Source organism: Haliotis asinina, chromosome 2 (genome assembly GCF_037392515.1).
Source record: "Haliotis asinina isolate JCU_RB_2024 chromosome 2, JCU_Hal_asi_v2, whole genome shotgun sequence".
In the NCBI taxonomy this organism is placed as follows: Eukaryota; Metazoa; Mollusca; class Gastropoda; order Lepetellida; family Haliotidae; genus Haliotis; species Haliotis asinina.
The window spans coordinates 3594636-3607777 of record NC_090281.1 but is presented as its reverse complement, the minus strand read 5'-3'; the positions used below and the strand labels follow the sequence as shown (position 1 = coordinate 3607777).

The 13142-nt window shown below is 40.7% G+C and overlaps 1 protein-coding gene across 2 annotated transcripts in view; it reads left to right on the top strand.

The window, feature by feature from the left end:
- LOC137272196 (carbohydrate sulfotransferase 6-like) overlaps window positions 1–12579 on the top strand; it is a 30318-nt gene extending 17739 nt beyond the window's left edge. The window contains exons 2-5 of one of the 2 annotated variants that reach the window (XM_067804549.1): window positions 7729–7834; window positions 8079–8153; window positions 8581–8758; window positions 10733–12579. In XM_067804549.1, the coding sequence (XP_067660650.1) occupies window positions 7747–7834; window positions 8079–8153; window positions 8581–8758; window positions 10733–11522 (1131 nt within the window). In that variant the 5' untranslated portion in view covers window positions 7729–7746 and the 3' untranslated portion in view covers window positions 11523–12579. Of the gene's footprint in view, window positions 1–7670; window positions 7835–8078; window positions 8154–8580; window positions 8759–10732 lie in introns of both variants that reach the window. The other variant, XM_067804548.1, reaches the window with a different exon arrangement.
- Window positions 12580–13142: the final 563 nt, after the last annotated feature.

Sequence of the window (13142 nt, the reverse complement as noted above, 5' to 3'; positions counted from 1 at the left end):
CTTTCCATTATCAGACATTGAGATTCCAGATACCAAACTATGGGCCCATTGATCACATGTGTCTAGTTTTGCAGTCAATGCTACTTGATGCCGGATATTAGTTAGAAAGATTAGTATATAAGGATTTGGGAAAGATGGCATGTTCCTGTCAGGAATGAGCTAAGACTATCATGAGGAAATACTGACAAATATTTATAACAGGTCTAAAAGTGAAAATTCTGGTAGAAGAACTTTAATGTGTCATCAGCCTTTGTCAAATCCTCACATAATGGTTAATTATAATGTTCGGCATTATTAGAGTGGAAATGTATTTGGTTAATATGGAGCTTCTGGTGATATGATAGCTGTAATCGTAGCTGATAGACCACTAGTCTGGTGATGTGATAGTTGTAATCGTAGCTGATAGATTACTAGTCTGGTGATGGGATAGTTGTAATCGTAGCTGATAGATTACTAGTCTGGTGATGGGATAGTTGTAATCGTAGCTGATAGATTACTAGTCTGGTGATGTGATAGCTGTAATCGTAGCTGATAGATCACTAGTCTGGTGATGTGATAGTTGTAATCGTAGCTGATAGACTACCAGTCTGGTGATGTGATAGTTGTAATCGTAGCTGATAGGTTACTAGTCTGGTGATGTGATAGTTGTAATTGTAGCTGATAGATTCCTAGTCTGGTGATGGGATAGTTGTAATCGTAGCTGATAGATTCCTAGTCTGGTGATGTGATAATTGTAATCGTAGCTGATAGATATTACTAGTCTGGTGATGTGATAGTTGTAGTCGTAGCTGATAGATTACCAGTCTGGTGATGAGATAGTTGTAATCGTAGCTGATAGAATACTAGTCTGGTGATGTGATAGCTGTAATCGTAGCTGATAGATTCCTAGTCTGGTGATGTGATAGCTGTAATCGTAGCTGATAGATAACTAGTCTGGTGATATGATAGCTGTAATCGTAGCTGATAGATTCCTAGTCTGGTGATGTGATAGCTGTAATCGTAGCTGATAGATAACTAGTCTGGTGATGTGATAGTTGTACTCGTAGCTGATAGATTACTAGTCTGGTGATATGATAATTGTAATCGTAGCTGATAGATTACTAGTCTGGTGATGTGATTGTTGTAATCGTAGCTGATAGATTACTAGTTTGGTGATGTGATAGTTGTAATCGTAGCTGATAGATTCCTAGTCTGGTGATGTGATAGCTGTAATCGTAGCTGATAGATTACTAGTCTGGTGATATGATAGTTGTAATCGTAGTTGATAGATTACTAGTCTGGTGATATGATAGTCTTGTGATATGATCCTTTGCCATTGTCAAGCGTAGGTCATCAGAGTTGAAGAAATGAAGAGATCATCCAAGATGGGGGAGACGCCTCTACAACTTAATAAAACATATACTGATCGCCAAAAGAAACGCGAAATTCATCAATATCTACTGTGACGTAAATCCACTATGTTGAATATGTTATTGATTCCGTTAATACTGTTCTCCAGGGGAAACGAAAAACATTGTTCACCACAAACACAGCATACGTGGCGTCAAACAGCACGACAATGTTAACTTAGTGGTTTTCATTGTGTCCTGGCAAGGGCAGGTCGTGAGTTAGAACTGCATACTCTGCATGATGTTCTACTTATTGCTATGCGTCTCAGGAAATGAATACTGTTTAACGTGTGCATTGACATGTGAGCGTGTCACGTGTAAGTGCGAACGAGCGTCAGGGGACAACAGGGAATATTGAGGCAGGTTGGAGCATCCGACTCGTCGCCAGGCATTTAGGAACACATCAATCCACCATCTACAGACTGCTTGACCGCAATCAGCAGACAAATACCGTCGTTGACCACTCTCGTGTAAAGTCATACGGGTAAGACCGCTACATTGTGACTCTTTTGCTCCAAAAAGGATGCCATGGAAAATTCATTAATCTTCTTAAGAGCATGTATTCATCTGTCAATGCGTGCGTGAAGGTGCAAGGAAAGGCAACTGAAATATTCTCAACATCTGCTGGGGTTCGACAAGGCTGCATTCTCAACCCAGTGTTATTTATATTATACATAACTGATCTTGTAACAGCCATGTATAGATCATGTACAAGTGGAAAAATCGTCACCGAAGATATTGAAGACTTAATGCTTTTACTTTTTGCGAATGATGTTGTGTTATTCTCGTTTAGCATCGCTTTACAAAGACAGCTTACGGTACTGGAATCCTACACTTCAGAATCAGGACTACAACTGAATAAATCCAAGACTCTAGTTTTTAGAAACGGTGGAAAACAAGCAAAGGATGAAAAATGGACTTACAAATGACTGCCTATCGAAACCGACACCTACTACAAATACCTTGGACTTATCTTCTCATCTCGACTGGTATGGACAAAAGCATGTGGCAATCTCGCACCGCAAGCTAGCAAGGCATGCCTCGCAATAAATAGATTCCTACAGAAAAATTAAGAAATGGTGTTTTCAACTGCATGTACTATATATGACACTAAAGTTTCACCAATACTCGTATATGGTGCAGAAGTGTGGAGAAGCAAGTACTCAGCTTTTTAAGTGAGACAGTACAGACAAATTACTTTAAGCACCTTCTCAAAGTCGGAAAATTTGGAGACATCCAATTTTTGAAGTAAAGCCCATAACGTTCTGGATAAAGGTTCTACGAACGACAATCGATCGCCACGCACACCAATGTTACCGAATGCTTAAATCTCTCGATGAAACCGGAAAAAGAAACTGGACTTATGATATTAGAGAAATATTGTTCAAGATTGGATTTTCACATGTATGGATCGCACAGGATGTCGGAGATATAAATATTATCTTATCATGTTTAAAACAGCGCCTCAAAGATATATCACTCCAAACCTGGCATCATGAGATAAACAGTTCAAGTTTGCTTACCCACTAGCTTCAGTTCGGTTTTCACTGGAAAGAGAATCGTATATCACGAACATCAGGAACAGGCTGCTAAAAAAAGCCTATTTCAAATTTAGAGCTTCACTGACAAACTTCAAGATGAACAAGCTAAGGACCAATAAAGATACAACGGCGATCAACCCCATCGGTGAATTTTGTAATCATAACCTCAATGAAGACGAGAGCCATATATTTTTATGGTTGTATACTCCAGCCAGAACTCAATATCTACAGAAGTTACAATCAGTATACAGAGGACCACTAACCATTCAGGCAATTTTCATATGACGCAACAGTAATGTACAATATCTAACAGCTATATATCTCACTGAAATATTCAAAGTAAGATCTATGGCAAACTCAAATGTTTATGTAATTATTAATGTATCAACTGTATCATAGGCCTTAAGGCCCAAAAACTACTGAATAAACATCTGATATTAAAAAAAAGTTACATTGTGATCCCATTTGCGAAATCGCGGCATACCAGCTACCACAACAGCCCGTTACACCAAAGGAAGACACAACAGACACAACAGCGACAATACTGTACGTCACCATCTTGCTCAGATTGGTTTACGTTGTCGTCGACCATACGTTGGTTTATGTTTGACGTCACGACATAGACGTGCTGTCCATCGCAACTGGCGATTCGTAATTCGTTAGGTGGTTTCCATATTTATTTACCGCTTCCTTTCGAGTTATCGCTGTCTCTTGCGCACAGTTTGTAGAAAAATGCCATGTTTTCACTAATTGTCAGTATCATCATTTCAAACTTCACGTTTCTTTTGGTGGTGAGTATATTTATATCAGAGCAATTAGGTGGGTGCATATCATAACAGCTGAGGAAATTCTGATAAGGCTGTATGGCATCAATATCCCTGATTAGACACACTCAGGTTTCCCCATATCATTCTTCTACAACAGGCCAATCTGCTCTTGTTGAACTATGTGTAACGATGTGTGATCACATTGCAATAACTGACGGGGTTATGTACATATAGTATATGGCTTGACAATAGTGCGCAAGAACCTTCGCTTCAGTAATGTAAAGTGGTTGTGTGTTTTGTTCTTTTTTTGTAATTGGTAAGATGGGGCATTGTGTTGTCTGAGGTTATAAGGCGTCATCGAACAATGGAATTAGGCACCACGGAGTAGGTACATAGTTTGGGCGGCGGTTTTCTACAAACATAACAGTTACTATAGACCTTCATTTAGAGTACTGTCGAAAATGAATAAAACCTTGTTTTTAGCCCATTACTCTGTATCCCTAAAATTTACAGAACTGTAAACAGGAAGTGTCGAAATAACTCACTTCGGCAACTGAGCATTTAGAGGATATCCAGAAAAGCATATTTACGCGTACAATCCGGTAAAAATAATACGAATAAATGCGAAAAACAATAGATCAGACTACAGATGGCAATTACGTCGCTCAGGTATAACGATGACTCACCTGGCATGAACTGCATGCGCTGCCTACTGGACCAGGGAGTCATCTCAAATATATCTGGTGCTTTTTTCATTTGTGTTGAATATGTCTTATTTATCGATTAACATCTTACGTTCCTTTTTTCAGGAAGTTTATGTTAAGATATGTAAAGGAGTATGAAACCTGATACCCACAGAAGAGCATCGTCTTTAATATAGAAGTGGCATGACCACCCTAAGATCGACAGGACTGCATATTGTTGTATATGACAGGACATGCCGTGTACTTCCATGTAGTATTGTGGGTAACAGAAAAAAGACGGGGGTACCGTTGCCCCCTTGCCCGTCCCCAATCATCGACTGCTTTACACGTCCTAATTTTGCTTTTGAGACGACCCCTCCTACCTGTTTCTCTGTTTCGTGATAGTCAGACTCCATGGTAGCTACATCCTTAATAGTTTCAGCTTTTATGTTTTCCATAAAAGGCGACTATGCTTTTCGGAAGAGGCAACTAACGTAATCGGGTGTTCAGACTGGCTGTCTTGGTTGACACATGTCATCGGTCCCCAATTGTGCAGATCGATGCTCATGGTGTTGATCACTGGATTATTTGGTTAGTATCATTACAGACCGCCGCTACATATCTGGAATATTGCTGAGTGCGGCGTGAAACGGAACTCACTCACTCTCACTCAGCATGAAAGTTATTATTTTTTATGACAGCTGTCGTAATGAAGCTAGGTCAAAATTCATAATGGGGATTTAAAAGCTGTCATTTGTAATACAATATCATCGCACACAAATGTGCATAAAGCCATGGTCTGTTACAAATAGGTCGTTTTGGTCTGTTACAGACAATCCGCTTTGTCCATTTCTGCACTAACCTTCATAAGTATAGTCCATGTTTGCACGTTTCCTGTCTCCCTACCACTGGAACTGTATTTAGGTCGAACCTACTTCAACAGATATTTCACACTTTCGCATATCAACTATATAAATGAACAGATAAACGTGAAAAACATATTTTTCTATTTCCCACAGTACTACAGTACAAAAATATCCCATGTTCATTTCACAATACTACGCTTCTGCTTGCTTGATGGGCATATTAGTAGTTGGAGTGATAAAGATATGAAGGGGCTTTTTATGGATATACAGCGTCTTTATTCTGTGAAAGGAGATGTTTCAACATACACTAGTGGGAAGCCTGTCTTCCACATGCACATGCTGTTGAAATCGATCGTTTGAATCAAACATGGTGCTGATGTGTTTTAGCAACATTGTGCTTCGCTGTTTTTTGCCATGTTCCATTTTCACTAAACTCAACGAATATTGAATCATCTGCTTTACTGCATGTTCTGACATGTTGTTTAAAGTGTCCACAGAATAATGCATCAACACAATTGTGTTTAAGAGCGTCATGAAGGTCAGGAATAGAAGACATGTCATTATAATCCTCCCTAGCAGAGGGCGTATGTATGCATTCATCAACTATGGTCTTTACTTCATTAGGCAACGTTTGTGAGATCAAGAATCCCAATGAAATGTTCAGGTTTCAATTGGTTTATACAAATAGTTGCATATTAAAGCCGCTTTGGTTGTATTCCACGAAAGCTTTTAAATTAAAAGAGTCAATATTAACCAAAATATACTGAACATCATTGAAAACGCACCACCCCTAAAATTGTGGATTTCTAAGAGCAGAAGTGAGCAATCTATGTAAATTTTACATATTTGTGTAGACCAATGTTTGATAAAGAAAAGAAGCAAAAAACAATCAAGCAAAACAGTGAAGATTTAATGCAGCTGACAATGAAATAGAGATGGGGTCAAAATGGAAGTCAGTAGCGTGTATGACCCCAGTTAGCAGCAACACAAGCTGTGCAACGTCTCCTCATTGAACGGATAAGTCTCTGAATAAAGTCCTGAGGCACTGCATTCCACTCTTGCTGCAAGGCATTGTCGAGTTCCCCAAGGTTGTTGATCTGCGGACGACGTGCGAGGCGTTGGCCGATGTAATCCCACAAGTGTTCGATGGGTGACAAATCTGGTGACAATGCAGGCCAATGAAGTAGAGGAATGTTGTTGTTAGCCAGATACTGTATCGAAACACGTGCAGTGTGGGCTCGTGCACTGTCATGTTGAAATGTGTGCAGATCTTGATGCTGGTGAAAGAAGGGAACGACGTTGTTCTGAAGAATGTTGTCACGGTAGTAAACGGCATTCACTCTGCCACGACAAACAATCAGAGAGGTTCTGTGGTGATAACTTATCCCTCCCCACACCATAATGCTGCCTCCGCCCCACCGATCGGTTTGCACAGCACAATCCTGATGATAACGTTCACCCCGTCGACGCCATACCCGTAGACGCCCGTCAGCATTTCGCAAGTGAAAACGCGACTCGTCGGAGAACACCACACCATGCCAACGTCGTAACAACCACACACGATGCTGTTCAGCCCATTGTCGGCGTTCACTGCGATGCCTGTCAGTCAGGATGGGTCCAACGTAAAGGCGTCGACAGCGTAACCCTGCCGCACGGAGACGGCGTCGGACGGTGGAAGCGCTGATCAAACCACGTCGACCCTGGACAGCGTTGGCGGTTCTGGCAGCGGGCAAGGTTCGATCCCGAATGTGGCGCCGTACAATGTCTCGATCTTGACGAGGGGTGGTAACACGTGCCTGACCTGGGCGTTGCCGGTCCCTGCTGGTTCCTGTTTGTTGGTATCTGTTAGCAAGCCTCAGAATGGTCGAATGATGACACCCAAATCGTCGTGCAATGTTTCTGCTTGAAGCGCCGACCTGCAACATACCCAAGGCCTGTTCTCGTTCCTCTGGTGACAATCTTGGCATGGCGAAAAAACTTTACTTACGAAAGTACTGCGAAAATGAGAACGGTTTTGTGCCGAAGGTCATTTATACCCCTGAACAGCATGCTTTCTGCATGCAATTTGTGCCCTTCGTGTGTGATGTGCATGAATTTTGTTGTTTTCATGTGATGTGTTCGATGATGTGTTCGAACGATCCGTTTTTTACTGTAGAGCGTTATTTACGATCTAGTGTGTTATTATCAAAATTCCCACCATTAATTTTCCATTTCCAAAAGATTCTATTGCCTTATTTCAAAATTTACAGGTGGTGCGTTTTCAATGATGTTCAGTATATATTACCCAGTTTAAGTCCACTTCTGCATTTTGTCCAATTATGGGACAGACAAGTATAGCTGTCAGTTATAGCTCTGCTAAGACGTTAATATGAAACCATTTGGATAAAAGTCATTCTAGGCCTTGGTGTTCTGTGTTCTGTTCCAGAGGTCCACACACACCACCTGTAGATGTGTTAAAGAGTATTGTCTGCTTCAACTTACAGAAGACGGACAAACTGACAATGATCCGATGCGGGCGACTTATGAAACTACTGATGTTTTTGGCTGTCGGCCTGGCTTTAACCCTTTATGTGAAGCAAACACAGTATAGTAAGATATTACCTTGCAGTTTTATCCCAGATGTTCTGTTTCATACAGCTATAGCATTTGAATTTATTCTTTTGTTTGTTTTGCTGTGAAAACGATTAAGTCAATATACAGCTATACAAATGGTTCAAATGGCATGTTATTTTGTTATTATATAGAACTCCATATAACAAGACTGTATTGGGAATTGTAAATGTTTCGACAGTGTCCAAAATACCCAAACTCAGCTTTCAATTTCAAATTACAGGATATCTTCCGACGACTGAGGGTGTGCTCGAGTCAGTGTCAGCGGGAAATCTAACGATTGAAAACACAGAGAAACGTAAAGCTTTATCTTATATGTATGACTCAGGGGCATGTTTTGTTGTGACATTGATTTCTTATTGGGAGCGAATGTTGAACGAATGTTTAGATTTGAGCCAGAGAAAGAGTGCGTATAAATGGTGGATGAATCGGAACAAGGAAGATTTGGTTGGAATTGCCAGAATTCTGGCGTAGACAATACAGTAGTTAAAGAAGACACCTCTATGTATCGTTCTGGAACAAACTCCACAAGGTACGCCTGTGAGGAAATAACAGCTGATGAGCTATGGGAGTGCATCGGTCTGGTGCCTCCACAGAAACACCACGTAGTGCTTATGGCGAGGGTTTTCTTTCTCCATAGTCAAGTTATGAACAGTCACGCTACTGGCCATATATCCGACACTACACCGTATGTCAACACCAACGTGTCTCTATTTGCACTCCAGGCATTAAAACCACAGGAAAGAAGACGATGGTAGTTCTTCTGACGTACATGCGCAGCGGGTCCACATTCACCGGTGATGTCATCCAGAACCATCCGGATGTCTTCTACGTGTTTGAACCACTTCACTCTATAGAGCGTCTCCACAAGGGAAAAGTGAATCTTATGTTCCTCAATGAGAGGTATGTGTGTTACGAAGTGAGATAAATAGTTTACATGGCAAAGGGGACATTGCATTGGTCGTTAAACTTCAGTTGACTGTACAGTCTGTTAGACGACTGACCCAAACGCCTGTCTGTCCATCAGGCCATTGGCATGAAAGGTCAAACACGTTACTTTCGCTTCTAATCTCGATACAACCCCAATGTCAGGTTCGTTCCGTCCCATTCTTCCTACAGAGGAATGTGGTCGGTGATATTCCAGTTATGTTCGATGGGTGACAAGTTTGAACTAGTGCTTGACATGGTAAAGTGCTTTATTACTCGCCCGTTGAAGATAGTGTAATATTTTCACTTCAATATTACACTAGTGTAATACCGCTTGACGTATGACGTCAAAATGGTTCAACGTTTTGCTCAATGCTAATGTTGATGTCGCGATTTTACTAGACCTTGCTTGACTTGAAAGCTGAGTGTCCTCACACTGTAGGCAATTTCGCCGCAGTTTCTGTCAACTTATGTTAGCGAGTAATAAACAGAATACTAAACTCGCTTCCGTGAAATACCATTTTCATTAAACTCGTTAAAGATTTGGTATGAAACTCGCTTTCGCTCGTTTGATACCAAATCATTAACTCGTTTAATAAAAATGGTATTACACGGAAGGTCGTTTAGTATCCTCTATTTACGCTCGCCTTTTGGAGGTATTCATTAATTATTCGAGCTCCTTGTTCTCTTGTGGCGCCATCCTGCAACTCAAAACTCAATTTGAGAGGCATACCGACCAAATTCTTTCTGTCAATCTCATGAAACCAATCTAATTGTGCACCAGTTGTCGCCTTTGACAGGACCGTTGTCGCACTTGCTCGTTGTGGACTATAGTCAGCTAATTAGTGACTATGAAACGTTAAGAACCCGTAACGCACGTCATAACTTGTCACAACTTCCTTCATGACTGGTGACTTTTGGTCTGTTTTCCTTATATCAATACACAAAGGTACAGTTTGGCTCCTAAACAATACCCCTCTAACTGGGTTATCCCCTAGTTTGATAGCATATATGTAATAAAGAATATTTCATCCACAAATGGTTATAAAAACTCTTATCTCAAACTTAGATTGACAACATAAATGCAGTTCGTGAGTGGGCAAGAAAAATCGGTTAGTACTTACTAGTGACTGTTTGTCATACATGTCATATTTGTTAATGTAGAAAGTAGAAACATGGTATGAATATCACCACGAGTCACAAATGTGAATTCTTGAGTGTGTTGAATATTGCATCACAAGGGATAACTACTAGTATTTTAAATCACGAACTATGCAGGATCTTTTCAATAATATCAGTTCTCATTTAGTCATTGCATTTCTAAAAGAAGTAGATTTGTTAAATGATTTGTAAATAGATAAATATTTTACTGGAAGTTTGAATTAGCAGCTAACATTTTTAGTGGCTGTATCGTCAAGGGCGATTAAAGCACTGCATGATTATTATCCACCTGAGAGGGTATTAGCTCCCAAAACATTCCGGGTAAACTTTCCACTTTTGATTCGTAGAATAGTGTCGTTTTAACGTGTGGCTAACTATGTCTAAATTGCTAACAGCTGATTGGATGGTGTAAATCCAGCTAGGGTCCATGCAGGAAGAAAATATACTGTAAGTCCCCATGGTCCCTAGTGTGATGTTCTTCCTACAGGATCTATAGCCTGTTTTTATATTGTCTTATTATTTCTAGTTAAAATGTTTTAGAGTTAATTACTATTTTTGAATGGATATCTGTGGTACACAAGTAGTTTTACTGTTCTTCGTCAAAAGGCTTTAACTTTATTTTCAAATTTTATTTATCTATAATATTCATTAACAAATTATGAACTATTCTTGTCAAGGTATGGCTGAAATATTGCTTCTCTCACTCACCCAAATGGGAATTCTTTTGTAATCACAAGAAACGTTTATTCATGCAAATGGATTAATCAACACTTTGTTTTCTTTATCTAGCCTTCCGACAAGAGTGCCTTCAGTATCACAGAAAACACTTGAAAACTTCCTGACCTGTAACATGCGTGGCATTGACCTTTATACCCTGAGTCAGCGTCACATGTCCAACAGCATTGACACACGTGACTACCATAACTGCAGGAAACGGAAGTCTGGGGTCCTAGGAACCCTGGATTGCCTTCCTGTGTTAGAACAGTCTTGCGTCAGGTCTCGTGTATCATGTGTTAAAACCATCAGGTTCAACATGACAGACATGAGGTACCTCATGAACAAACATGAAAACATAAAAGTTATTCACCTGATACGGGATCCGAGGGCCACACTGAGGTCTCAGAAAAACGTGGGACAGATCTCGTTTGATGGCTTGGACATGCATGCGGAGAAGTTCTGTCAGAGAGTGAAACGGGATTTGGATGTTTCTTCAGAGATAAAACCATTTTACCCAGGACGAATTTTGACCGTTCGATATGAGGACTTAGCCGAAAAACCTTTCATGACGACAAAACAGATATATAGATTCCTCGGCTTAAATATAACTGTCAGCATTCAAGGTTATGTCCAAAATATAACTAGTGCCAGTGGCAACATCTGTAGAAGAAACGCCTTATGCACCAACAAGAACTCCACGGAAATTCTTTCCAAATGGCGGACAATTTTGTCGTACAGTCAAGTGGCTGTTATTGATAAGATCTGCGAGCCTCTGTACAACGTGATGGGTTATCTACCCGCTACCGAACACAGCCTTCGGAATCTCAGTGTTCCCATGTACACAACTTTACTGAAGGACTGAAGTTATTCACTTTCACAGTGAGGTGACCTGTACAAGCACCTTCACGGAGGATCCACACCACGTCGGCAACACCCGCGTCCATGCTCGTATCCACAGAAACACTGATCAAACTCACCATGCACATGAAGATATACATGTTTACAGAACAGTGTCTTGCACTGAAATCAACCATATACTAAGTTACATTTGAGGTCTCCCGTATACTTCAGGTCTGCCTACACATAAGTTGACTAATACACTAAAGGTCACCCCTACACTTAATGGCAGCCCCGCACTTAAGGTCGGCCCTACACTTAGGATCACCCCTACACTTAAGGTCTCCGCCTCACTTTAAGTCTGAGATTACACTTAAGGTCAACCCTACACTAGTGGTCACTCCTACACCTAAGGTCAGCCCTACGATAAAGGTGTCTACTACACGAAAAGTGAACCAAACACTTAAGGTCAAACCTACACTTCATGGCACCACACACTTAAGGTCAACGCTACATTTAGGATCACCATTACACTTGTCAACTCTACACTTAAGATGACCCCTAAACTTAAGACCAACCCTGTACTTATGAAACATAACTGTCATTCAGTGTTATGCCAGCAGGAAAGGCACGAGGACAACTTAGTTCTCTCGGCTGACTTGGTAGTCAAGTCAAGACAGTCAATCAAAAAGTTGAGGATAGTTTTTTTTCAGCTGCAGCTACCTGCTTGCAACTGAGGACACGTTGTTGCTCACCAGCCTGTCACCACCATCACAAATCGGGATCCATCGTGCTCCTACATCAGCGTATTCATAGACCTTAATTTAACATATTATATTTGGGATACGATGACTGACTTTATGTGCTGGCGACTAGGTGCATGACTTTGAGTGTGTGGTTCGAATCCTGGATTGGACTCAATGCAACAAAAGTACTAGAATCTGTACTTTACAGAGAAAATTCAGTCCCAAATACAGGTGTTAAATTTGACCACTTACTGAAAGTAATTGCGTATTCGTATTAAATGTAACAATCGTCCACTGAGGCAAGGTTATCTAATGTTTGAAGACACTCTCTTGAAATCGGAGTGTGTGTTTTGCTATATTTCAATAGCAAGTAACGGGTCCAGTGTCCTCGTTTGGTAGTGGAAGGAAGGTGGTGAATTAACAGGATAGGACAAATGAGACTGGAAACTGGTACCACTGCATGAATGATATATATCCGTGGTTCTGTATTTCCCGCTAAACCCTCGGAAACCCTTGCTGTGACGACTTTCCACCAATGTGACAATGTGTATGCGGAATGAAGTTGCTGGTTGTGGCGCTCGAAGGTAAGACACTCCAGGGCCTCCTACCAAATAGCAACCGAAAAGAAGGCAAAAGTAAACATCCTTATGTTGCAAGCATTTTTCATTGAATCTCTACAGCAGAAATATGAATGAGGTTAAGACGAATAGGTCCCAAGTTTAAGCTATTGTCTCTAGTCCGTCTGTTAAGTATCGTGGTCAGATTTCCTTGTTCTGAATTTTTGGTATACACAGAGAATCCAATGAGCAAGGTGTCCATAGGGTTGCCGAATTCTAGCCTGATGTTCACTGCCACTCGGCATGATGAGGAAGAAGAACATCTCGTAAATGACTTGCATT